At 40.2% G+C, this 26,544-nt stretch overlaps 1 protein-coding gene across 1 annotated transcript in view; it reads left to right on the top strand.

The window, feature by feature from the left end:
- SLIT1 (slit guidance ligand 1) overlaps window positions 1–26,544 on the top strand; it is an 842,620-nt gene that overhangs the window by 91,781 nt on the left and 724,295 nt on the right. The window contains exon 2 of the mRNA XM_086922632.1: window positions 13,650–13,721. Within this exon, the coding sequence (XP_086778758.1) occupies window positions 13,650–13,721 (72 nt within the window). The remainder of the gene's footprint in view (window positions 1–13,649; window positions 13,722–26,544) is intronic.

A 26,544-nucleotide genomic window follows, 5' to 3' on the forward strand; every position in this document is an offset into this window, starting at 1 on the left:
CGACCACCCCGTCTGACATGGGCACTGCAGTGACGACCATGTCCACTACATCTGACCTGCCTACTGCAATGGTTCATGCACCCACCCCATCAGAGTTGTGCCCCACAGTTGTGGCGGCACAAACCATGCCAGACACCTCAACTGCAGTTGCCACTGACTCTCCTGCACCCACCACCCCTTCCCAGCCTCCTTCTGATGAGCCCTGATCCTGTCCCTGCGGTGCCTGGCCTGCCCTGTGTATGCCCCTCAGAGTGGATTTCCCCAGTCCTTATCAATGCAGGCAATCAACAGGTGACAGGTGTCCCTCACACCTCCATTTGACTTTGTATTTTTGGAAGGACATTGAACTACATTTCATTTTGGATTTTCACTTTCAGATGTCAAATTGCTGATTAAAGCATTTTTTGTTACCCTTGTGCATTTGATTTAGCTGTACACATAGTTGATGTTGTTTACCCTTACCTTGCTGTGGTGATGCAGGATTTACAAATGTCTGTTACTGAGGTGTTGATGTGGTGTACTCCATGTGGCCCATGAGATATGTTTTATGTTCATGTTGGTATCCATGTCATCTTTTGCAGCTGAGTGGGTTTGTCATGATTAACTAATTTAGCACAGGGATGGTAACATTTCATTGGCATGGCCACATCTGTGGCTTGCACCCATGCGCATATGATGTGCTTCACAATGTACAATTTGACACTTTCCCTGACTGTTGTCACATCTCCACTGTACATGCAGTTGTGGTCGACATATGTATTGTCTATGTGCAGAGGACTTGAGGGGCAGTATCGTACGCAGCTGTATGTTACCAGTGCCTACATTGTGTGGTAAATGATGGTTGAGTGAACAAGTGTTGTGCTGACATGTCCAGGAATCATACATACTGTTTGGCATGTGCTGCTATTTCCATGATGACACTTACCTTGAGGTCACTGTGATGATGGGGGATTTTCACCCTTTGCCACAATGGTCAACTTTAGCTGCAGTTTGTGTACACACAATAAATCATTGTCCCAGTGCTATTGCAAAGCTTGACTTGTGTAGCCCACACTCTGGCATTGATCACACATGTGATGGTAGTTACATTGTGTGTCATAATTCAATTTCACTGTTGGGGCTATTTGTCAGTCACTACACACTGTTGGCATGATGTTGTGGTGAAATGTATTTGGCTGACATACCTGTGGTTGATGTTTGATGAATGTGTGGCGCATCATCCTCCCTATAGGTGGGGGTGTCAATATTGTCTGCCACACTGACCCCTATGGGTGGGTGAGGCAGTAGTGATGGGCAACATGCCCCAATGGGTGGGGTCGCATCAGTGATAGAGCACATGACACATATGGGTGGGTTGGCATCAGTGATAGGTAACATGGCCATATGGGTGGGGTGGCATCAGTGATAGAGCACATGACACATATGGGTGGGGTGGCATCAGTGATAAGTAACATGACACATATGGGTGGGGTGGCATCAGTGCTAGAGCACATGCCCTTATGAGTGGGGTGGCATCAGTGATAGGTAACATGCCCCAATGGGTGGGGTGGCATCAGTGATAGGTAACATGCCCCTATGGGTGGGGTGGCAGTACGGGTGGCCATGGGTTCCCTGAGGAGGCGTGGTACTGGTGGACAAGGTGTGGACCCCCTGGGTTTGTTTGTAGGGTGGGTGTCAGACACACTCTCTGCGCTGTCCGCGTCTGTTCCTGATCCGGTCATATATGTACAAGACTGGAATGACCTGCACGATTGGATTCATGCTCCGTTTTGATCCGTTGCTAGGTGCTCCGTTTCGAATCCGTGGAATGGGTTCATGGCGCGAATCCGACTTGATATACAGCTCTTCCGGGTGCTGAGACGTCCTGTACGTGGTGACCCATCCAGAACGTAGGAACTGCGCATTGTACTTGACAGGCCGGAAGTAGCAGTGTTTATGGTGCCGTTTGGCGCAAATTGAGTGTTTCCGGGTCAGGCTCGGTGGATATTGTGAATGGAATCGGAGCGTGAGTTTCGGTCGGGAATTTGGCACTTGTCCGCATCGTACTTCCTCGGCGGACGGTCCAGCTCCTGGTACAGTTCGGCTGTAAGGTAAGGCTACTGACACGTCTCGGAGGGCTGACCGACCGACATCAGAATCAGCGCCTTAATGTTTTAGCCGTTTGTATTTATATATATTCTGGTACATCTCACGAGTAAGAAAGATAATGACTATCATAACCATTTAGACATGTTCACACTATTCCTTATTTTCACCATAGGAAATACCTTCTCTCCTACTAGTCTACCGCTATCAATGTGGCATGCTACAAAAGATTGTATTGAGATATGTTAAAGTTTAATATCAGGTCAAAGTTATTTCTTGTACCTTATACCATCTGGTTTCAATTCGAAATGATATATGGATCTCTACAGTCCTTTCTTTATTGTTTAATTAGGATTCATTTTAATCATCAATTGTTCAAATTAGAATAACATCATTCACAGAGAGGTGACCATTATAGCGCTATATCTCCTCAATAGGCGGGCATAAAATTAAGGTAACATAGAATTTCAATCATTTTCAGATTAATTGGTCGCTGTATTTATTGTTCATCCCTCAAAATTTTTATTATTTCATAGGTTTATTTCAGAGAGTGAACTATCCGGAGACATCCTTTTTATATTATTCTAATTTTTATCTCATTAGTAGAAAGTAAGCATCCAAACAGGCAAACTTTTTAACACTTTAGGTATCATAGGAATAACAATGGGAATTTTGGTTCTCTTTCTTACTTTAATCATCAATTGTTCAAATTAAAACAACATCATTCACAGAGAGGTGACCATTATGGCGCTATATCTCCTCAATAGGCAGGCATAAAATTAAGGTAACATAGAATTTCAATCTTTTTCTGATTAATTGGTCGCTCTATTTATGGTTTATCCCTCATAATTGTTATTATTTCATAGGTTTATTTCAGATAGTGAACTACCAGGAGACATCTTTTTTAGATTATTCTAATTTTGATCTCATTAGTAGAAGGTAAGCAACCAAACAGGTAAACTTTCTAACACTTGGGGGCCTATTAGGATGATGGGCGGACTTTGTCCGTCCATCATCCTAGCGGGATTCGAGACCGCCCGCCATAAAGGCGGGGGTCCGGGGGGGGTGGTATTAGGATGTGCCCGCCGCAGTGGCGGGCACATCCTGTATTTTTAGCATTGTGGCGGGCGGTGATGTCTGCACCGCCCGCGACATTGCTAAAAATGCTTTACATCATTTGCATTTACAAAGAGGCAGGCACTGCGCAGTGCCTGCCGCTTTGTGAATGCAAATTAAGGGAGCTACCACAGGTACCCCCCGTGCTCACCCCCTACTCTCCTTCACTCTGGGGGCCCGCACGGGTGCCCCAGAGTAAAGTCCGCCTGCCTTTCCGTGGCGGCATTGCCGCCACGGAAAGGCATTGCCTATTGCCCATCATAATATGGATGGCAGTGTCTGTTAGACACCACCACCATATTATTCCTTTTCCGCTGCGGCCGCAAGGCGACCGGGGCGGAAAAGCGGCAGACGGTCTTTCCGTCCGCCGAGGTCACCCCCGCCATACTAATATGGCGGGGGGGAAAACGAGAGAGGATGGCGGGCGGATTGCCCCGCCAGGCTGGTGGTGGCCACCGCCAGCCTGGCGGGAGCAATCCGCCCGCCGTCATAATGGGCCCCTAAGGGTGTCATAGGAATAACAATGGGAATTTTGGTTCCCTTTCTTACTTGGCTTTAATTCACTTTCTTCTTTCTGTAATCTCTTGTCTTTCTCTTATTGTTGTGAATAAAATAATAACAATGAAGGTATTTTATTAATTATCTGGACAGTGATTCTTTGTTAGTATGTATATGGTTTTATAGTGTAACGTACCTTTGTTGCTGTAATAGAATGCAATATCAATAAGATATGTATGGTGATTCAGTGTAAACTTTTTTATTTCAGGTATCGTGTGGCTATTTCTGACAAAGGCGTGTTTTACGCCGAAACGCGCGTCAACGATTTATTACTCATTGCCACAGTATTATAGTTTTATTATATATTTTTTAGCTTTGTATGATTATATATATAGCATAGGTATAGAGAATCAATAATTGTGTTACTAAACTTGTGTTTTTAATTCATAAAATGATATGACATGATTAAAATTTTGATAAATTGTCATTAAAATTTTGCATTTTCGTAGCTTGGTCGTTACACTGATTTTATTATATTTCTTTATTTTTGAATGATAAACACTGATTATATTGCCTAGGATTTTACTTTTCATTGTGAAAAACATAGAGCATGCCATCAGGATTTAAAAATAATACTTGTAGCATTTTCCAATTGGCTGTGTCTGCTGAAAGCCCACTGCAATTAAAAGATCAATGAACTAATTTGCTTGAGAAAGGTTGGGCTATTTAGTAGAAAAACTTGCTAAAAGAATATTTCACAACTTATGTAGCACATTAACATTAAAAATCAATGTAATTTGTTTCCAACCCATTTCTCAAAAATGTTATATACATGAACAAGTAAATAACATATGCTTCGGGTCACTTTACTATTCATTAAAAGATCAACATTGATTCAACTTTCCATTTTGCAAAGAAAATGGTGTTATTAGCATTCTGCTATGAACAGAATTTAATGTTTGGGTTGGATTAGCTGCTCAAGATATTTTATGAATTTTCTCCCATATTATATTCCAACAATCTATGTACCACTTCACTCTAAAAGCTTCTTCCTATTTCAACTCAATTTTAATGTTAATCTGACTCCATTGGGTACCTTAAACTGCCTGTAAATTAATGAGGCCTTGCAATGTAGCCTCATTATTGGAAGTATTCTATCATCGTTTTGGTTTAAATTACTTTTATTTGATAGAGCAAAATAGATTTGCCAATAATTCCCATTAATATGCCATATTTCTTTGCAAATAATTTCAATAACTTACAAGTATTTTGGGCGCTTGCAGAAGATAAAAGTTTGTCACAATCTGATAGGTAGTGCACCCATTTGAGACTTTTCTCCCTCCATTTTTTTCAAAATATTGTTCTGCTGTTAAATTTAATATTTTTGTTATACCATAAAAAGGAGTGCCTAACATCTGCATTAAAGAGAGAATAAAAAAGGTTTTAATAATTTACAAGAAGTTACAGGAAATAAGATGGCCTACCAGTACGTGTTCCCAGAATAAGAAAGGATTTATGAAAAAAATGTTCAATATTCACCCATAAATGTTTTGCTAGACATCATTAAGTTTTAAAAAATGTGCAACTTTTTAAACAAAATGGATTACGAACTCTTTGCAAATTTGGGAAATGTATTCCTGCTGTTCTTTATTCATCTTTAAAATCAAGAGGGTTGATTTTTTCTTAATGCATAAGAATTTTATTATAATTGATTCTATTTACTAGAAAAATACAGAAGGGTTCTGGACTGGAATCATGGAAGTGATGTATTATATATAAGGGCAAAGCATTATCTTAATAGAGTTTAATAAACCCCACCAAGACAGAAGTAATGGATTCCAGTTCAAATTTTAATCTTCCTATTTTTTGAGAGTTTACCAACATTTATTTTAAATAGTTCCTTTAACCTAATTTGTAATTTATAATCTTAAATATTTATCTAAGATCAATATATAATCTGGTACATAGGAAACTGTTTGTGCTTCTTCTTTAAAACTGGCAATTGACTTGTCAGTTAGAGATGTAGAGAAGGATATCATGTGCATATATATACCTGTAATTTCAATTGAGAATCACCATACATGAAACCTGAAGTTTCAGCATTTTGTCGAATTTAATAATTGTAATAATAAAAAGAACTAGTAATAAAGGGAAAACTTGTCTGACTCCCCATTGCAATGTAAAATAATTTGACAAAATACCATTTGCAAAAATAGCAGCTCTGGGGAAGCATTAAAAAATTAGATCAAATGTAAATGTTGTCAAACCACAACCATCCCAAGGATTTAAACATAAATTGGCAAGCAACTCTGTTAAATACATTCTTAGCATCCAATGCAGTTCCAGCTAATGTATAAGATAGCTTTGATGCCTTACTTAGAATTTTTTGAGAAGAAAGTTGACCTTTTACAAATCAAACTTGCTCCATTCTGACTAATTTAGGTATTATAGAATCAACCGCTAGAGACAAAATCTTTGAAAATATTTTATAGTCAACAATAAAGAAATTGGTCTGTAATTATTACAAAGCTTAAAATCGCTGTTCTCTTTTTGGAATCAGACATACCATTGCCTCTTGAATGTGCCCTTAGCATACTTGGAGTTGTAAAGATATGATATTAATCTAGGAGTGTAAGAAACAATTGGTCTTCTGGTCCTAGAGCTTTCCCTTCTTTTAGTAATTTAATTACTTTGCTTACTTCATTACTTGATATATCTGTTTCCAATAGGAATTGGTCAATGCCATCCATTCTAGGCTTCTAGATCGAATTTAAATAACTATTCACTTGTACCTCTGAATGATTTTGTTCTGAAATATAAACTTCTTTATAAAATGTTACACAATTAATTTAAGACATACTTGTCTTTGGCTTCTGAAATACACGTTTTAGCCCTATTATTTGTATGAATTATTCAATTTAACTCTTACTTTTTAAATAGTTCACTAATAGGTTCACTGCCTTATATGGACCCCCCATGGTATCTGAAATATCATTGTTGCAAAAAAGAGGATGCTTTCTTTGTGGAATTTATATTACATTGCAATTTAGCTTCTATTAGTTCATTTAAGTAATCCTGAGAATTAGAATGATAATAAACATACTCAATCTGTTTAATAGTATTTAAAATAACATTGATTCTTTTTTGATTTCCTGCTTCTTTGGCCCTACAAATTTAATAGCAAGACCCCATGCAGATGCTTTAAAAGAATTCCAGATAATAGGTCATTATATGGATATTTAATAGCGCTTTTGCACAGTTCATCATTAAAGAGATCTAATAGTAATGAATTGTTAAATCTCCATCTTCTACGATATTGTTGAAACTGAATAAATTCATAATCAATAATTACAGTCATATGATTAGAATTAATATAAAGGGGCACACAAGTTAGTGGTGGTTACAATGTCACACTTCAAAAAAAAATTGTCAGACACTGGTACACTCGGATAGTATGTCACATAGGTGTATTATACACCAAAAGTCTAGTAGGTGCCACTCAGGGTAAGATACCCCACTACCTAGAGTATCGATAAACACAAGACACACAGTGACTTTTTCGATGTATACACAAAACTAAGCGAAAACCCTGGCACTCTAATCATTCATATGTACAATTTTGTATATGGGTCTTTAGAGCTAAAACAACACAATTAGCAAATAAATATTTATAACAAATGAACAAAATCTGTTCTTTCTTATAATTCCTGTGACAGTAATTTTCACTCATCTGCATGGTGTTGTTTTAGCTCTAAAGACCCATATACAAAATTGTACATATGAATGATTAGAGTTCCGGGGTTTTTTGCTTCCTTTTGTGTAATGATTGGAATTAATAATAGCTATGATTTCTACATTGAGAAGATTCTGGGTAGACTTTTACTCATAAATGAATAATCAATATTGGACTGTGTGTGATATGCCCAAGAACAAAAATGTATATTCCCTTAAAGTAGGGTTACAATGTTGCCACACAGCAATCAAAGATTTTGGATAACAGCTAAATGGAATCTCTTATGCATTTTGTTGTATATATATATTTATTTCTGGAATTTCTATCAATGATGGGATCCATTATCTGATAACAATCAGCTTTCATAGTGAAATATTCTCCAATGTCATTTAAAATGTATCTAGTAATATTATTAGAGAAGGAGTTATTGATTGATGTAGGGCCATAAACATTAACGGTTGTAAGTGGTATTTTATTACTAAGTAATTAAAAAAAATCCATCTACTCTCAGCATCCTTCTTTTGAGATGTCAACATTTTTATTACAAAGGATTATACTTCCATTTTCTTCTGCACAGCAGATGACATAAATACTTCACCAACCTAATGCATTCGGAATTTCAATGTTTCCCTCTCTGGAAAATGTCATTTCTGTATTATGGCTATAACTGTTTTCAGCTTAACTAAGTGTGACTATAATCCTTCTCTCTGTACTAGGTTCCCCAACCCTTTAACATTCTACGAATTTGAACTAGAAAGAGAGATAGAGAGTCTAATATGTCAAAAACCAAAATGCATCCAGTGAGATTGAATGGGTAATATTTAATACATATGAAAATCTTAATATTAGTTCCATACATATAAATTGCACAACGTGTTCTAAATGAAAAGTGTAATGAATAAGTAATTTAATAAACAAGTATAAAAACGAAGCGAAAGTTATTGCTCAATGCAGAGCAGACAGTACATGCCATATAAATAAAAAATAAAAAAATGCCTGAATGAAAGATATATATTTGTGGGGTAGGGAGACAACAAAAGACAGAGATGATTCAGCTTTGCTCAGGACGCATGGACTCTGTGATTATGCAGAGATTTTAATGAGACATTTGAATAAACTAAGACCCAGTATAAAAACAAATATATTAGTTCATCAAAATATTATTTCATGACAAACCCTAACAGCAATTCTCATACAAGCAATGTTCACAATAATTTAAAGAGACAGCTTCGTTTTAGAAGTCTCTATCTCCTCTTTCAGCGATCAAATAGGATTTTTTTAAAGTTTGGAAGGCTCATCAAATGTGACTGCTTTGTCTTTATAAGTATTTTTAGAATGACACAGCTGTATCAGGCCAACTCTGGCCTTGATGGTTCTTAGCTTCACACTCAAATCTAAGAACTTTTTCATTCTAACTGCCATCTAGGTGTAGTTTCAGATTTCAATCCAAGTCTATGAACTCTTTAAATATTTAGACAAATCGAACCAGGTGAAACCATAATATTTGGTATAAAGTTTTGTTTTTGAAGAATTGTATGGAATCACTTCCAATGTGCTTTCTGTAATCCCATAAATTGTGAACTTGTTTCTTCTATTCCTATTATGAAGCTCTTCTACATTTTTTTGAGAATTTCCAATTTGGAATGCAGAGGTTTTTTTTATCATCTTCTTTGCAAATCAATCACTTTTTGTTCAATTCTGTAACTCTTTTTCTTTGTAAAAGACTCCTTCTCACCAAGCTGTTCAACTGTTTATTAGTTTCTTCCTTAAAAGGTTTTAGAGCTACAATTTCTTCCAAGATTAATTCTATTGAAACTGGTAGGGGTTTGACAGAAGAAGGTGGATTTTCCTTGGGAATTTTATTAGTTAACACTATTGCTGGTGTTTTATTAGATGCTCAGTCTTTAAGAATGTCCACAGTAATAACATCTAACTTTTGAGCTGCATTTTCCTCCATGTTTAAATTCAAATCGAAACTATGATATTTCCGTGAATATGTATCATATGTGTGAGCTTAGTGAGCAGATTAGTAGACATTTTCAGGTGTTTTATTCTCTTCATAAACGGACCAACTGGTCGCCATATAAACTTTGCAGCTTCTCTAAAAGAGATTTCCAAGTGCAGATATGTTCCCCTGAAAACACGAAGATAAAGACAGACAAGACAAAGCCATACTTCTTTGCAGAATAATAAATCAGTATCTTTAGGAAATGATGCAACTTGTCCACTCAAACTAGGAGATAATCAAAAAGAATAAAAGTACTTCAGCGCAATTATGCCGGAATTTGTCAAACCATCATTTTGTAAAATGGCTGCTGAAACTCTTGTCAGACCTTCATGACAGTGTTTATCCTTCCAGCACCATAAAGAACGCCCGTCAGGTTCTAGATCAGCTCGCTGATGGCCATATTTATTCTTTTATTACAAAAACTAACACTCCTGTGCCATTTTGAAAGTGTTCCATGTCTGTCACTGCGGAGCAGGATCATAGAGAGGCCATCCTGCATGGCGTTCATACTCCCCATGTCAAGTGTTCTATACGTAGGTAAATGAGTAATTGGTTAAAAAACAATTAACAGAGATTCAAAATTACTGTTAAATGCAGCTTTGCATCATTATACTGTGCAGCTCGTGCTCGAATTGGGCATTCTTAAATGCAATTCTGTCATGAGGGTACAAATGCCTTTTTCTTTTTGTTCATTGTGATTTAGTGTTTTGCTTGTTTGTTAGAAACAAACTTCTGAGTTACATTTTCTTTTCATATACAATGCGAGAAAAGTGGTGTTTGTTTTAAAGAAACTATAAAGTTGTAAGTGAAACTGATGTATGCAATGGAGACTTACTAACTGGTAGGGCTGAGGAATTTCGTAGACTTTCTCTCTAAATGGAGTTTTTGAACTGTGTGAACATGCTGTCTTAGAACTCAGATTGTGTTCTTGGTTCTTTCTTCCTTGTGCCTAATATTCCTTTCATTCTGTTCAAGCACATCTTGTCGGGAGTTCTGAAACACATATGTAATCTAAATTACGATTGGTTCCCATTAGAAGTCTAAAATGTTCATATTGAAAACCTTTGAGGAAGATCAACCCACTTCAATCAGGCATATTGTCTGAGCATCATACATTATTGACAATTTTAGTGAAATACTTGACAAATGTGCAGTTACATTCCTTATCCTACCAATGTCTTCCCAACATACAATTATACGTTTTTAACCTCTCTGCACATATAAGCACAATATTCCACTATTTCAGTGCAAAAGTACTTTAAGTATAGACATTAATAGTTGACATTTTTGTGTTCCTACTCTTATGCCTTGATTTGGGCGTTCAGGTGGAACCCTTCATTAATGGCTGCTGAAGCTGGTAATACCGTGTGAAATATTGACTGGGATGGTCTTTTCATATTTTACAGAAAGTGGCATGTCACCACTCTCTTAGTTTTGCTCTTCCCAAATCCTAAACACCATTCATAAATCCAATTTGTTTTGGCCATGTTTGGTAGGATTGTTTTTTTCTTCAACTAATTAATTATAGTCACTCTATGGACAATATATATACCGGTAGAAAATATGAGTCGCTACTCTCACATTTATTTCACTGGTTAGTGATGGATAGAGCATGTCTCATGAGTGACATAGTATGAACACATTAATTAGTTCCACCCTTCATGAAAAATAAATAGAGATCATATTGTCTAATATTATGAATATTATTAATTCTGTATGACACCAAATGATAGGAAGTGTAAGTGTGAGATTTAGCAAAACACTTTGCAATGATTATGCAGTGGATAAAATAACACAGACCTTTACTTGTGTGATACATAGAAATCATGTACTAAAACAAAACATACTTACCAAAACTTTTCATTGTATTCGTGGCTTCAATGTAAAATTATGTGTAAACTTGGAATATTTCTGGGCTTGGCTACTCTGAGGACTAATGCTTCTCCGTCTTTCAGTTTTCCAAGATCCATAAATTAGTACCACTTTACAAATAAATGTTATGTTAATATTGTTGCTTATGTGATTGACTTTGAGTCGAGTACTGCACTGTTGTCATTTACTTCTAAAGGTACATGAGCACTTTTTACAGGCTTAGCATGGAAATCTCTTTTTCTATGTAAGTGAGTGAGGAGAAGAGCACACTGAGGACTGCCAGACTTGCGATGTGTGATAGTAGCTGGCCAGCGACTGCTCCATTACGAGTGTGGCGGTCGGACTGGCCTGGGACCATTCCCTGGAGGTGGCACAGTGGTCAGAGGCTGAAATATGCTTGGTTGGACCTCCTCGGTACTGCCAAGCGTGTTACGAGTTGCCTCACCGTCTGTGGTGTTATGGAGATTCCTCCTCCATGTACACCCTGCCCTCCTCCACATGCGGCTGCACAAAGGGAGCATAACTTGTGCCCCTGTGTGCATGCAAACCAGTTCCTGCACGGCGGGGACTTTCGAGTCCATGCCGTGCAGGAACCTTGTTGTGCGGTGCTTTTTTCAAAAGCACTTCCGCCTTGAAAGAGGCACAGTCACGCCACCGTGGGTGGGTGGGTGGCGAGTCTCGGAGGTGTGGGGCACAGCTGTGGCGTACCACCCGCTCCCGAAACTCTCAATTAACCCTTTAGAGTACTTTTATTTCTTTTGCTTACTATCCACTGACCTTTTTATTGTGTTTCTAAAAACACCATTCAATGGTTGACATGTTTAATCTTGCTCCTATTGCAATGTTCTTTGTTAAATGAGATGAATGACCTGTCAAGGATTCTCTGCTCCTCCCATCATTTATGCATGGCATTTGGTGCTCACCAAGCGATGTTTTTTGTTCTTCGCTGCCGCCACATACAAAAGATAGTGGAGCGTGGAAGGGTGGGCGCACAGGAGGGAGAGCACAGGAGGGGAAAGTATAAAAAAATAGAAAATATGCACCTTAAGTTGCCAGCGACGTCCCGCAGGGTATTTCCTTTCCAGGTCACCTAAGGCTAGTTAGAAAAACTCCTCACTCAGGCTTCACTCCAGGTTTCAAATTGGAAAACGTAAATTAAAGGTGGCAGTTTTTTAAGAAACAATATTGTTGTGTTGCATGGCCTAATTTAAGGACTGCTTAGCCCATCGTGAGTTCTGTTTAATGAGAAATGCCAACCATATGAGGAAAATCATGACAAGTATTAATTTCACCTTTTGGAGCCATTTTAAAGAATTCCAAAGTCAATGGTTTTGTATATGGCATCAAAGAATTCTGTGTACTTTTGCTTGTAAGGACTAACGCAATGTTATGTTAAGAAATGGGCATTGGTATAGTACTCACAGCTATTATTATCACATCATAGTGCATTCTGTATCTGTGCTGCCTTTTGTGAACATCTGGGGCTACCATCAAATAATATGTTGGTTGTTCGCTGATGTTAACCTGTGTGTGATTAGTAGTGGGTTATTGTCATCACTTACCTCCAAGAACGATCTGGTCTAGGCAAATATTTACAGGATGCTTAATTTTACCTGCCCAACATTAACATAATTCTTGTTTACCAATGAAACCCTGCTCTATGGATAATCAATTAGGACTCGGAACCGAGACGTTGATTGCTTAGTGATCAGACTATCCTAGTGACAAAGTATGTTGAACCCACAACAACTTTACTCTTGCAAATACTAGTACATCAAGTGCTGAACCCTTTGCATGAGTTGGACTGGCTACCATTTCATTAAAATGAAAAAATGGCATTGTTTTGCGTAAGTATTTTAGACACATGGTGGTCAGGACCCTCCAACCAGAAAAAACTGATGAGCTTAAGAAGTAAAGGATTGTGAATCATATGAAAGACTACACTGTCAGCGGTCTAATACCCAAGAAAATTGATCAGATCAAAAACAGTGCAAGTGAAAACATCAGACCTCTCTAAATATCCATTATAAAGATAAAGAGTAACTGTGAGCTAATGTGCAGAGCATAATGCAAGAGAATTTTGGAAGTAGTTCTTGTGCAGTTCTGTTGATGAATTGTTTATTTGGCATGACAGAATACAAGAACATTATTGAACCTGTATGCTTTAGATAAATAAAATGCAAGTGATCCTCTTTCACTCTTCAATGCATGTCATCACATATTAGATGGCAACCACTTGACCAAAGACCCATGTGCTTCTTGAGACTCTAAGATAGGAGGATGTTTATGATTTTATATCATGATTTTAATGCATCTTTCTTCTGTTTAAACCTATAGGGAATTGAACGGCAACAACATCACACGAATCAATAAGAATGACTTTTCAGGACTAAAGCAGATGCGAGTTCTGTAAGTACTTCTTTCTCACTTCCCCTTTTCTCAATGCTGGCATTTGTACTGGATACAGAAACTGATGTGCTGTGAAGAATTAAGAAATCCTACAGATGATGTTTTTACTTCGGATAAACCTTGAGGCAAAAATGGCTATTCTCACTACAAAGTTATTTTCCTCTAGTTTACCTTAGAATCATGTGCACCATATGCTCCATCCCCACCTAGGTATTTGGACTCGTGGTGTGCAAAATTGCTGTATTCGATTTTGTGTAATTAAATTACATTTTATTGTCAAATTATACATAAATTAGCAAAATGTAAACCTGGTATTTTCTGCTGTATTTTAGCATGAAATGCGTTCTCGCGTCCACTTTGGACATGAGGATCCATTTGGAACTACAAAATAGTGCAATAAAGCAAGAGCACTACAAACAAAAGCTGGTTGTGCTCTTATATTTGTGTTGTTCCTGTTTGATCAATGATGTACTGTAAACATTGTGTAATTACGCAATGTAGTGTCAGAGCCTTATTTCAGGAATTTTGCATAACAAGAGTAACACAAAACTTACAAGATTACACAAATTAAGCCAGCATAATGCAATTTTCACCACAGCCTGGGACCTAAGTTACCTAAGAAGTGTTCCTACACACCATATAAGCTGCCTGTATCATTTCACGGATAGACCATACATTGTAGACCAATTCTAGTTATTTGTGCACTGGAGCGAATTTTAGATTCCGCGTGCATTTTAAGTGATCTTGACATCCCTTCAGGATGCACACGGGCACATTTAACTTAGTATGAAGCTATTGGCAGTACTCTGGAAATTTTCAAATTCACTCAAGTGTGAGTATGGCCACAGAGGTCTGTTTTGCCTGAAGATGTGCAGGCTAGCTCCACGGTTATTCTGTACCACAGCTGGGTAAATGTTGCTCCAAAGATTTATGTCATTATATTAACAAATTGTTTTACACTGCTATTTTTCTGTATTTATTAACAGTTGTGCACTATGCATATCAATAAACATAAACCTCTTCCCTGCGAAAAATTGAAGATTGAATTGACTATTCTAAGCTTTGCGCTGTTGACTTTCAGGTAGTGTGTAGTGTTCATGTTGTGTTTTTGTTGTTTGAACTAAGGTGCAAATCAGATGAACCATACTGGGCTTTGGCACTAATGAGCCTTCATTGACTTTGTCACTTGTGTCTGGGCTGATGGACCAAAGCTTAAACAAGTTTTGGTGCACTGTGTAACTGCAGGGAGACACCATCCACATAGTGCTTATGATCACAAACACCATCCCTATATGCTTGCAATCACTAGAAATGAGGTAGACATGTAGATCATTCCATCTGCCGTCTACTGATCTGTGACTGTAAGCACCATGGTAACTGATCTGGCTGCTGTCCTAAGCCAATGTGCAGTCTTTGTCTCTGTTGCCCACAGTCATTAAGTTCTCGCCAAAACAACAGGGACAACGGTCCAGTGTTGACAGAGTTTATGGGAGGGCCCCTGAAGCAAAAATATTATTTATTTATGTGCCATTTTAAGTCCCAAAGCACTGTTCATTGAACGAACACAATTACCCATGATAGAAAATGGAAATGCCCAGAAGGCGCTTGAAGGCTAGATTAAACTGATGAGTTTTGTATGGGAACAAAGGCGAGATTGCTTCAGCCTAGTTGTGAAGTGGTTAATCGCTTGAAGCTAATCAGCTCATAGGCTGGAGTGTTTTTGCTGGTTAGAAACCGTGCAAAGATGCTTTGCAATATCTATGCTATTGGGAGAAAATCAGCCACTCTTTCACAGCCAGGAGCCAGGAGTCACTCTGCATACATCTGTGCAGCAGGCCTGGCAGGATGACTTATTCTGCCATATACCACTTGCTGATGACTTCTCCAAACTATTCTAGTCCACCTGCCTGCGATAAAGGTGGACTATTATTGTAAGCATTCTGATTACTTGAAGGCATGGCTTTTCACGTGCCTTCATGAAAAAAATCACCTCAAACGAGATGAACAGAAATAAAGAAATACACTACAAAAAACTCATATTGTTTCCTAGCTGAACAAGTGGTGCCTTATCCTCAGATATTTAGGTAACTATTTGCTAACCAGCAGCTAAAGGGGAGGCAGTGCTTAATTTGAGATGGTGGTTTCCGGTGCTGGGCACCAGCAATAAATGGTCAACACAGTGACAGTCTACCACAAGGTGGCGGTGTCTGGCCAATTTAGAGATGAACACAACTCACAGCTAATTGTTAATTCAATATACATTAAAAATTACTATTACCTGCCGCCCAAGCCGTTTTTATAGCTTTGGAGTCCTGAAATAGTCCGAATTGTCACAGTTCTAGGAGTGTGAGGATTAGTAGTTTGCTTGGTACTGTCATTAGCAGTGCTGGCAGGGGCATTGGTTTGTGCAAGCTGCAGTGACCTCCTGATGAGACAGTGCAAATTAAGCACTGAGGGGAGATCATAAACTAACACACATTTGACACGAAGGAGGTCCTTTTTCCATTGAACACTACACTGTACATTGGCTTTTGACAAATTATGCACTACCACAACCATCTTCATTCTTGCTCACCCTTGAAAAACATAGGCAGAAGTTGCATTCCTGTGGCATATATTGCTACAGAAAAATAGAACTGGAAACGAGAAAATGCTCAGCTCGGTCAAAAGACGTTTCCAAAATAAAATCATGAAAATCTAGTAAATTAAACACGTGTAACACTCAATTTCTGAAAATATATATTGGAATGAGGGACCAAAATTATAGTTTATGAGGAAACTGTTCTGTGATAGAATTTTGAATCTGAATTTATTTACAGTGATCTCGACCCACATGCAAAGCAGGGCTGCCTTTCACACAAGAAAAATGCATAAATTGCAAAGTGACACATAAACAATGTAAAATATTAAGAACTAAGTATTACAATTGGCAGATAGACACACCTTTAAAAGGACTAGTAATCACTTGATTAAAAATGTAAAAAGGTCTTAAAAACGGTGGGCCTTTTTATTGATCCAAAAACCATAACATGCATTGCCCCAGTTATATTACTTTATGGTCCTAGCCGGCTCATCTAAGCGTTCTTGTTTAGGTATCTCACTAATAGTGCTCAATCTTATGGAACTGTACAGAGGCCAGTCTAATAAGGGTGCTTCAGGTCATCTGGGATACCACAGATGCAATTAGCAGAGACCGCAGTATTTCTCCTAATCTGAGTTTTGTTTAACAGACAACCTCCTCTTGCCAATGCAAACGCCTCCTTTCTATGTGGTTTGTCAGCAGGGTTAGACACCGCTGTGCGTTCAGCGATGGATCAAACAAACCTCTATGGGCAGTATAGGAAAAATGTTATAGTGCATCCAGTCTCTGTTCTTTTGCCACCTGCACACAGTGTTTAATGATTGTAAAGTTTATTTATCTCGTTGAGATCATTTGAAGGTTGTTCAGGGCCTGGAATAATACCAAGTTGAGCCTCTTTCTTTCTTTGAGCCAGAGAGTGATGAACAAGGATTTACTGTTCAGTTTGAAGTGTTCGTCCCAAGCCCAAACACCAAGCTGTTTTGACATGATCTTAGCCTTAGACCTTATTTCATGGGGCCATCTGGCTTTTTTTTTCTATAGAGGTATAACCCACATCTGATTGCAGGATAGCGGTGGGAAAAATATTTGGGAGGTTAAGAAATGTTTTCCAGAATTTTCTTTCAAAGCGACTTCCAAGATTAGCACTCTTGTTCAAACCCTGAGTTCTGCACCGTAGGCAATTTGACTTCCTATTTTTGCTGGGATGGGCAATAAATCTGCTCTAACTTGAGTTTGCAGAATTTGCCCACTCCGTGTTTTGCTTGTAATGAGGAGTTATGGCAAAACTCCGCCAACGTCTACATGGTGAAGCTTTTTCTCGCACGTGGCTCCCCAATGATAAGTTGGCATGCAAAAGTGAGAATTGGCTTCCCATAGCACGATTTTCTCAACATGGGCATTCGCAGTGAGAGAGCTGCCGCTCAAGTAGAAAATGTATGTGAGTGGCAGCAAAGAAACAGCACCCTTTGGTGCGCCACATTGTGCCGTCCATGCTGATTTTACAGCGCGGACAAGCTCTTGGTGCAAAAAAATGTGTGAGGAGTGTGGCAAGCAGATTCTGCCCCCTCATGTAACTCCACAGAATTCCGCAGAGTGAAACTGGTGAGATCAGCCCACCCCTAAAAAAGACTTTGTCAATATGATTGGAGAAACGATTGCCATGTTTCCTTACCATTTTTGTATTGCCATGTGCTGACGCCTATGCTTTTGCGTGAGTAGTTTGAATATGTGAGGACCAATTTAGATTTTGTTTATTTCTACCTCCAAATGTTTAAAGGATTGCACGTCTTCTAAAATTAAGCCATTTACACGGAACATATATTTTTTCTTTTTGTTTGTTTTGATTGTAATAAGTTTAGTTTCCCCATTGTTGACTTTTAATTGATTTATTTTACAGTATGTTTCCATGGCTATTAGTTGGGCTTGCAGGCCAGTTACTGCTTTGGCAATCAAGATTGCGTCATTGTCATATAATAAAGCTGTGATTTTAAAGTAATTTGTCAACCGATATCCTCAGCAGCTGTCCTTACTGATCCATAGAGGTCATTAATGTACAAGGAGAATATAGTAATGAGGTCCACGCAGGTAGGATGTAGATTAAGTAGATTTATTGAAGTAGGTTACATGTAGAGGAGTTGTAGTGAATCAGCGCCACCAGAAGCAGCCTCCCTGCTGCTCAGCCCATTCTCCAACTGTCACACTTCACCTCACAGGCACCCAACATTCCAATATGCATCATCCCTCCACCATTCCATGCAGCACATACCACATTCACACTGGCTGAGCAGGGGGCAAGATAATGGCAGGACATTCACAAGGACAGGATACTAAAGAGAACAAAAGCGGGGCCAACAAACACCCTTGTTTAACTCCATTCCTAGGATGGAACACTTTACAGATTTTCCCTTGTTGGTATAGTCGCACCTGTGCGGTAGTATCGGTGTATAACAGAACAAACTGTCCAATGACCTTCATAGAAAAGACACATGGATTCAAGAGTGCTATTTTTGTAGGGCACAGAGAAAATAAGAAGTCTGGCATAAACAAAAGTGTTTGGCTTTTTCTGAAAGAAGATTCAAGAATTGATTATGGAGCTAGACACGAGCCAGGAGGAGACTTGAAGGGAAGTAGAGAACGATTGACTTCAAATTATATAGCAATGAGGTGTAACCAAATCCATGAGGTAATGGAAAGTTTTGAGATAGTGAGTGTTTAATTAAAGTAACATTGTTTAACTCAAAACCAGAGGTCACTTCATCAATGTACTATTTTCTGGTCTTCCATGCACAAGGTCAGCACAAAAATATTTGTAGCAGAATTGTGGTGCAAATTCCCTGAGCAATGGATATCTGCATGACACAACCCACCCTCAATGTCACCAGACACCCACGCTCCAAAAGAGTTTCCCTTACATTGGGAAAGGAAACTGGGAAAGGAAACATAACTAGACCAATGACCAATAAACACACACAACAGGTTTGTGGAAGAATATTGTATACAAATGTACATATACATTGGTAAAAGACACACAATAGTGAATACTAAACCAAGTAAGCACAAATAGGAGCAGGGCTGGCATTAGCACCGATGGCGCCCAGTGTAACAATAATTTTTGGCGCCCCACACCCCATGACCACTTACTCTGATTCTGTCACTACCACCAGCCAAAATTGCCCCTTCATTTCTTCAATCATAAGTTATTGCTAAAAATACCATTTTAAAAAGCTGTATGCAAGGGATGCTCAATGCAGGTGACAATGGGGTATATTCGCAAGATTACTGGTGATAAAGAAGACACGATAGTCCTGTTTGTGACATCCCTTAGTCCCATTATTATTTTACTGCTACTAAGATCTCATAATTTATTTTTTTCATAGCAAGTGAAAGTCATATTTGAGATCTCCTCTTAACAAATTTACATTTAAAACACTCTATAACTCTTATGTTTTTGAGATGCTTGGAACCTTTGTCTGGAGACTGGGTTGCATTCCAGATCATGCTTCAGGCAGCTCATAAAAAGTTCTGGAAGACTTACAGGTTATTTGAATAACATTCAGGAAGCAGACACGCCTGATTATTTCTCTGCCGTAAACGACATTTTGGTCATAGGAATGGCAGTGAAGTAAGGAACCCCCCAGACTTGCTTGTCTGTGTCCTAGTTAATGTTCAGCAAACTTTCTAAGAATTCAACAGAAGAAGTCCCATTCATAATACAAAGTGTGTTTCACCCACCTATGTCTATGTTTACATTCTCCGATTTTATGCAACTTGAGCTTGGAAGGAACTATTTAGTGAGCATGCAGGCAAAGCAAGAAGTACTCAAGCAAGTGGCTAAGAATTGTGGATATATCCAGATTATCAATAGGTCCTGCAAGAAAAGGAAGGGTTGATATCAGATGGATATGTAAAATATGAAACTGAACAGTAGATTAAAATAATAAAGCTGTGGGTGGAGAAGGGAAAGGAGACAGAGTATATCTCAAGTGCTCTCATCTCTTGAAAGGAAGGGAATCAAAACCTCTGGGGTGAATAACCTGATGATGGAGCTCTCCAACAAATCTGTGACATCATGTGCTAATATGAAATGCAAGTGGCCACAGAAATGGATTATATGTCTGCAATAATTCTATTTTAAGACACAATAGAAGAGACAGCCAGCAAAAACAGTTGTGGACGGGCAGTAGAGGATTACCAGCAAGCAGTAACCAGAGCACATGCTGGCTGTAGCAGGTGACTAATTTGGGTCAGCAGAGAACTGTTCTGTAGGTACGGACAGGCAGCTGGCAACCATTAGACATGTAGAGGAAGAAGAACAAGTAAATGCACCATAGAAAGATGATACGGTTTGTGATGAAGGGTAGGATAGTGTCGTAAGAGTCAAAATATGCTCTTCAGTACAAGTTCAACCTTTTTACTTGCAAGAATTGACTTCACCTCTACGCTATATTCTCTTCCTTCTTCTATGCAACAGATCTTTGCATCATCTATGAATGGAAACCAGCTCAAATCAAATCAATCATTGTCATCAATTTCTTTTAAGTTCAGTCAATGATGAGAGTTTTAGGAAACTTTTAAAACCTATATACCTTATTAAGAGAGTAGTACATTCTTTCTTTTTGCCTTTTTATTCAATTGGTAAATTAAATATTCTGATTGCAGACACCATAAAAATATGGTTAAAGTCATCATTACAACAAAATATGGCTCATTCTATAAAGGAATTGGTCTCTGTTCTACAGTGGTGTAACATAACTTTAGGGGACCCTTTGCAAAGTACAAAAAGAGGGGCCCTCACGCTCTGGACCGGGTCAGGAGCTCTCTGTCCAGGGGCAGAAGGGGCTCCCTGGAGCTTAGGCCCCCCCTGCACTGTTGGGGCTATTGTTACACCACCCCTATACTTTCTACTACAAACCTAACCTATCAGAGCCCATAAAGAGTTCCTGGAAATGAGTAAGATCAGAGGAGCATCAATATTAAAGTCTAAAGTCAGTCGAACTCCTTATAAAGAATAATTCTTGAAACACTGCTGCGTCTCATCTCTCCATGAGCACTAATATACAGCTGCAGTAGCAACTGCACAAAGTAAATGTCGATCAGGAAAACATGAAGTCAAATATAGCAGTAGCTGCACCCGGCATGGCAAAAGGGTAAAGAAATTGTGAGCTAAGTGTCAGGCAACAGCAATCACCGTCAGCAGTAGCTCACAGCAAAAGGGCAAGGAGAAGTGGCTGCAATGCAACGCACCAAAGGTTGGGCGCTCAGGGAAAATATTGGTTTCTGACTAACCAGAAAAACACACTTTTATAAAAGGCATGAAAGCACGTAATTACAGTGTTTCAGCTCTGAAAATTTTGCTCCGAAGAGAAGGCAACCTCCATCTGTAAGTGGTCTGATTCCTTCTTTTCCACGGCAAACATGTGAATCTCACGATCCATTATCAGAAAAGTACCTTTTCATGTTAACATTTGAGCAGCTGGGACAAGCTAGCCTTGGTTCCCAGGGAGGAATATTGCACTGTTCAGTCTTGTTAAATGCTTCACTGTGGAACAATGAACTACGCTAAAGACAGAAACATTTGCTTGCAGATCTCCTGGTATGCAGTCAATCGCTTATAAGCATACGTTTAATGTTAAAACACACTGTCTATTCAATATTATACGGACATGCGACAATGATGTTCAGTTCTAGTTTAACAAGAATGTGTAGCTGAAGAAAATAATACATTTCATAAACTGGGCACAACCTACAGTAATGACGGTATCTAATCACGTTTTGTGGCCAATCTATTGAATATACACGCAGAGCTCAGCATTTTCCTAAAAGCATCTATTTTATAGAAAAGAAAGGCCTAGCTTAAGTTCTGTCAATAGAAATGTTAGCTTAGTGCATTCTGCACCATTTTCTATGTGGCATTTTTAAATGCATTTTCATGTTGCATTCCAAGGCAAATTAACATTAGTATTGATAAGTTTTATAGGCAATTTTCTGTGTTATCAGTTGCAAGTAGTGTAAACAGTTAAGCAGCACATGTCTGAGTTTAGCACAACAGTAACAAATGGAAGGCAATTGAAGAGTAAGAATTTCTTTCTTGCTGCTCGAAAGCATTGCCTTCACAGTATGCCTGGCCTAGTGAAAAGTTTTTTTTGTTTTGTTTTTTTAAAATCATTTTATTTATTCATTTTCACAAAACAACAAAAAGACGTCATCATCCACATTGGTGCTGATGTATGTATATAATACAATAATGGGAATAACATCATCTGCTTCCTTCGCATAGGTTGTACAGCATCATCATTATCCACAACAAGATTCTTTCAAACAATAAAGAAATCAACCAAATAAATCCACAAACAAAGACCAAAAAGAAGGAATACTAAATAAGATAAAAAAAAGAAAATACATTGACCATCATTATTCAATGCCAATTGCAAAGCACAGTCATCGTGTGAGCCGATAATGCTGCCATTCTTTCCCTTCCAGTTGTAGAATTCTCGCAGCCACTTGCACGGCACAACGCGCCCCCCCCATGCCCTACTCTGTTCTGTTTCTCAATCAGCCTTGTTGATCAGGTATACTTGTAATGGCTCCCAGATGTCCCTGGGCCTTGAGCTTATGGGCAGTTCCTCTGCATAAATGGTGAGGTTGTCTCGGCAATACACCAGATCAGTCAGCCACGCCTTAACTTCAGGACGGCGCTTCTTCCCCCACGTGATAGCCACCCTTTGCGCTGCCATCAACAACGCCAGACGTGCTAAAGTGCCCGTCGCCCCTCTCACATGCGGCACACAGCTCAGGAGGCACACCACAGGAGTAAATGGGAGGTCCACAGCCAGCATCTCTCTCAAGCAATCCACCACCGCAATCCAAAATTCTGCCACTTTCTGACAATTCCACGCCAGATGCATAAAATCAGCAGCATCCTGACCGCACCTGTAACAACAACATGCAGGCTCGCGCAACCCATATCTATACAGACGAGCCGGGGTGTGATACACTTGGTGTATATATATTCGAAATGGATAATTTTAAGATTACCGTTCATACATAGTTTCCCGGTTAGGCCACACACATGCTTCCAATCATCTTCCGAGATAGCTTCAGGCAAGCATTCATTCCATTTGATCCAGCTCTTGTCAACCGCATCCACCGTCTCGTCCTGTATGAGCTTATATAATTTAGAGATCAGCCTCTTGTTAGTGGGTGTAGTCAGAGCGAATTGAAGTGACATCAGAGCAGGAGGCTCAGCCGGAAATGTGTCGTAATGTGCCCGGGTAGCATGCCTCAACCTGTGCATCGCAAATCGGAAGAGAAGCGTCCGGTTAGAAATATGTTGTAAGTCCTCTTGCGTGGCAAACGTGCCGTTTGGAAAAACTTTCACGCATATGAGAGATACCGGCCTCCCTTAGCACCCTCATAGATGGAGCCTCCTGAGTAACCGACAGACATACATGGTACTCGAGGCGCATATCTGGTGCATACAGCGGCAATTTCCGTGCCAGTTGCCCAATCCTCCGCCAGGCCGAGACCGTGGCATCTATCGCATTTAACTCTGATTTCGGCGTACCCCGCGCATGGCGAGTAACCATTGAGCCTGCGCACTGAGATAATATGCATAAAAATCCGGCGCCGCGAAGCCTCCTTTCTCATATCCTTTGGTGAGGACCTACCACTTCACCCGCGCCGGTTTTACCCCCCCACACCAGTTTAATCAGTTGACCACGGAGAGTCTTAAAAAACTCCTTGTTGAGTCCAATCGGCACATTGACAAACAGATAAAGAAATCTGGGAAGGACAACCATTTTGATAAGGGCGATGAGGTTCGCCAGTGATAGTGGTAGTAAAAGCCAGGTATCAACCATAGTTTCTAGTTTCGCGTAGGCCCTGCCGTAGTTTTCCTTGATCACCACTGAGGGATCACGATGCTCCCAGACTCCAAGATATTTAACTGGGTCTGCAGACCACACCAGCGGGAATTCCAAACCCGGCTGCATAATTCCAGCTGTTAGCTGGATAATGTATGACTTCTCCCAGTTGATGTGGAGGCCGGAAAGGAGTCCAAATCTAACGTACTCCCGCATCAGCTGTGACAGATACCTGGACGGCTCATGCACGAAAAGCACCATGTGGTCAGCGTACAGCGATATCAACACCGGCCTGTAGCTGAAATTTAGTGCAGTTTCCCTGTGACGCTGACGGATGACACAGGCCAGAGGCTCCAAAAGAATCGCAAACAGTATTGGCGAAAGAGGACATCCCTGCCGAGTGCCCCTAAGAATACGAAACTAATCTGATGTCAGCCCCCCCCACTCGTATTCTTGCCGACGGAGCCATGTAGAGTACAGCTATCGATTGGATAAACATTGGCGGAAAGCCCATACGCCGCAGCACCTGATACATATAAGGCCATTCAACCGAGTCAAATGCCTTAGCGGCGTCAAGTAACACCGCCGCAGCCTCCAGTGTAAGTTCTAAGAAATCAACATAGAGAAGAGTGTCCGGAGGTTATGCGAGGTGGATCGCTCCGGCACAAACCCCGACTGATCAGGCAATATCAGGCCTTGTAGCAGAGGCTGTAGTTTGTTGCCAAGGATCTTCGCTAAGATCTTGGGATCTATATTTATCAGTGATAGCGGGCGATATGATTCGCAGCGGTCGGTCGGTTTGTCTTGCTTAAGCAGGGTGACGATCAGAGCCTCACGCAGCGATGGGGTAGTCTACCGACATCGTGCGCTTCCGCATATACTTCCAGGAGATGCGGAACTAGCAGGTCTGCATATTTCTTATAAAACTCTGCTGTAAGCCCATCCGGGCCAGGCGCCTTACCAGTAGCCAGCGCCGCTATTGCAATCTTGATGTCCTGTTCATCAATGGGCAGACAGAGATATTTACGCTGCACGTCGTAGAGCCAGGCACAGGCAATACCCTCCAAGTATGTATCAAAATCTGCAGCCGGTGGCGTGCCTCTCGTGCTGTACAAGTCCGCGTAGAAGTCGCAGAACTGCTCCGTGATTGCTTCCGGGGTGTAATGCTCGACACCCGCATCATCAACTATCCTGTCCATGCGTTGCTGCTCAAGACGGTCCTTAATCTTGAATGCCAGCGTGCGGCCCAGCCTACCCGCCTCACCATATCGTCTAGCTGTATGTCTACGGGATAAGTACTTAATCTCAGTGTCAGCAAACAAATCATATTCCCCTAACAATACCTGTATCCGGGCCAACCTGGCCATGTCAGGATTGCTCGCGTAGTCACGTTCCAAACCTCGCAATTCGGTTTCAATCCTCTGGAGCTGTGTCCGGATATCGCGGAGAATGCCCGCAGCAGTTCCAATGCACACACCTCTAATAGTGACCTTGAAGGCCTCCCAAAGTGTCGCCACCTGGTCAACTGTTCCCTTATTCAATGTGAAGTATTGGACTATGGCCTCATGTATTGACTTTTCATATACAGGGTCGTGGAGCGCCTCTGAGCGGAACCTCCACGTGAACTGACAGTGCACCCCCTTCGAATATCTAAGAACCAGTCTCACTGGATTGTGGTCAGACAACGTGCGAGCAAGCGGGCCACTTCCTCAATCCATTCCATCAGCTCATCACCAATCAACCAATAATCAAACCTGGACCAGTCGCATGCGTGCCCTCACGTCTCTGTGGGTTCCGAACTCTCCAGACATCACACAGCCCAAATTCTTCCATAGCACGCAACACTCTCTCGGCTACTCTAGGGGTGCGGTGCGACACAGGGCTCGACTTGTCTAGTTGTACATTTAAGTAGGTGTTCAGGCCCCCCCCCAGATAACCGGGGCAGTCGGCCACTCTCTCAACTTTCCACAAAAGCGATCAACACATACCGGGTCATCCGCTATTGGCCCATACATATATGTATAATAATGACCAGCGCGCCTCTCAATTTCCCACACACCATTGCGCACCTCCCGTCAACATCTGTGTATGAGTGTAACGCCTGGAAATCCACACCTTTCTTAAACAATATCATCACACCTCTCACATATGAACAGTACGAGGAGGCCAAATGGAAGCCAGCCCACCTACTCATAACTCCGCGCACTGTCGACTGGATCAGATGCGTTTCTTGTAACAACGCTAGTTGTATCTCATGTCGATTCAGATATGCAAGCACTTGCCTCACCTTCTTAGGGGAATTAAGGCCCCGGACATTCTAGGTTAACATCTTACATTTATCCGCCATCAATCAACAAAGATTTTACTGGCTAAAGGCTCT

The sequence above is a fragment of the Lissotriton vulgaris genome, chromosome 5, assembly GCF_964263255.1.
Source record: "Lissotriton vulgaris chromosome 5, aLisVul1.2, whole genome shotgun sequence".
In the NCBI taxonomy this organism is placed as follows: Eukaryota; Metazoa; Chordata; class Amphibia; order Caudata; family Salamandridae; genus Lissotriton; species Lissotriton vulgaris.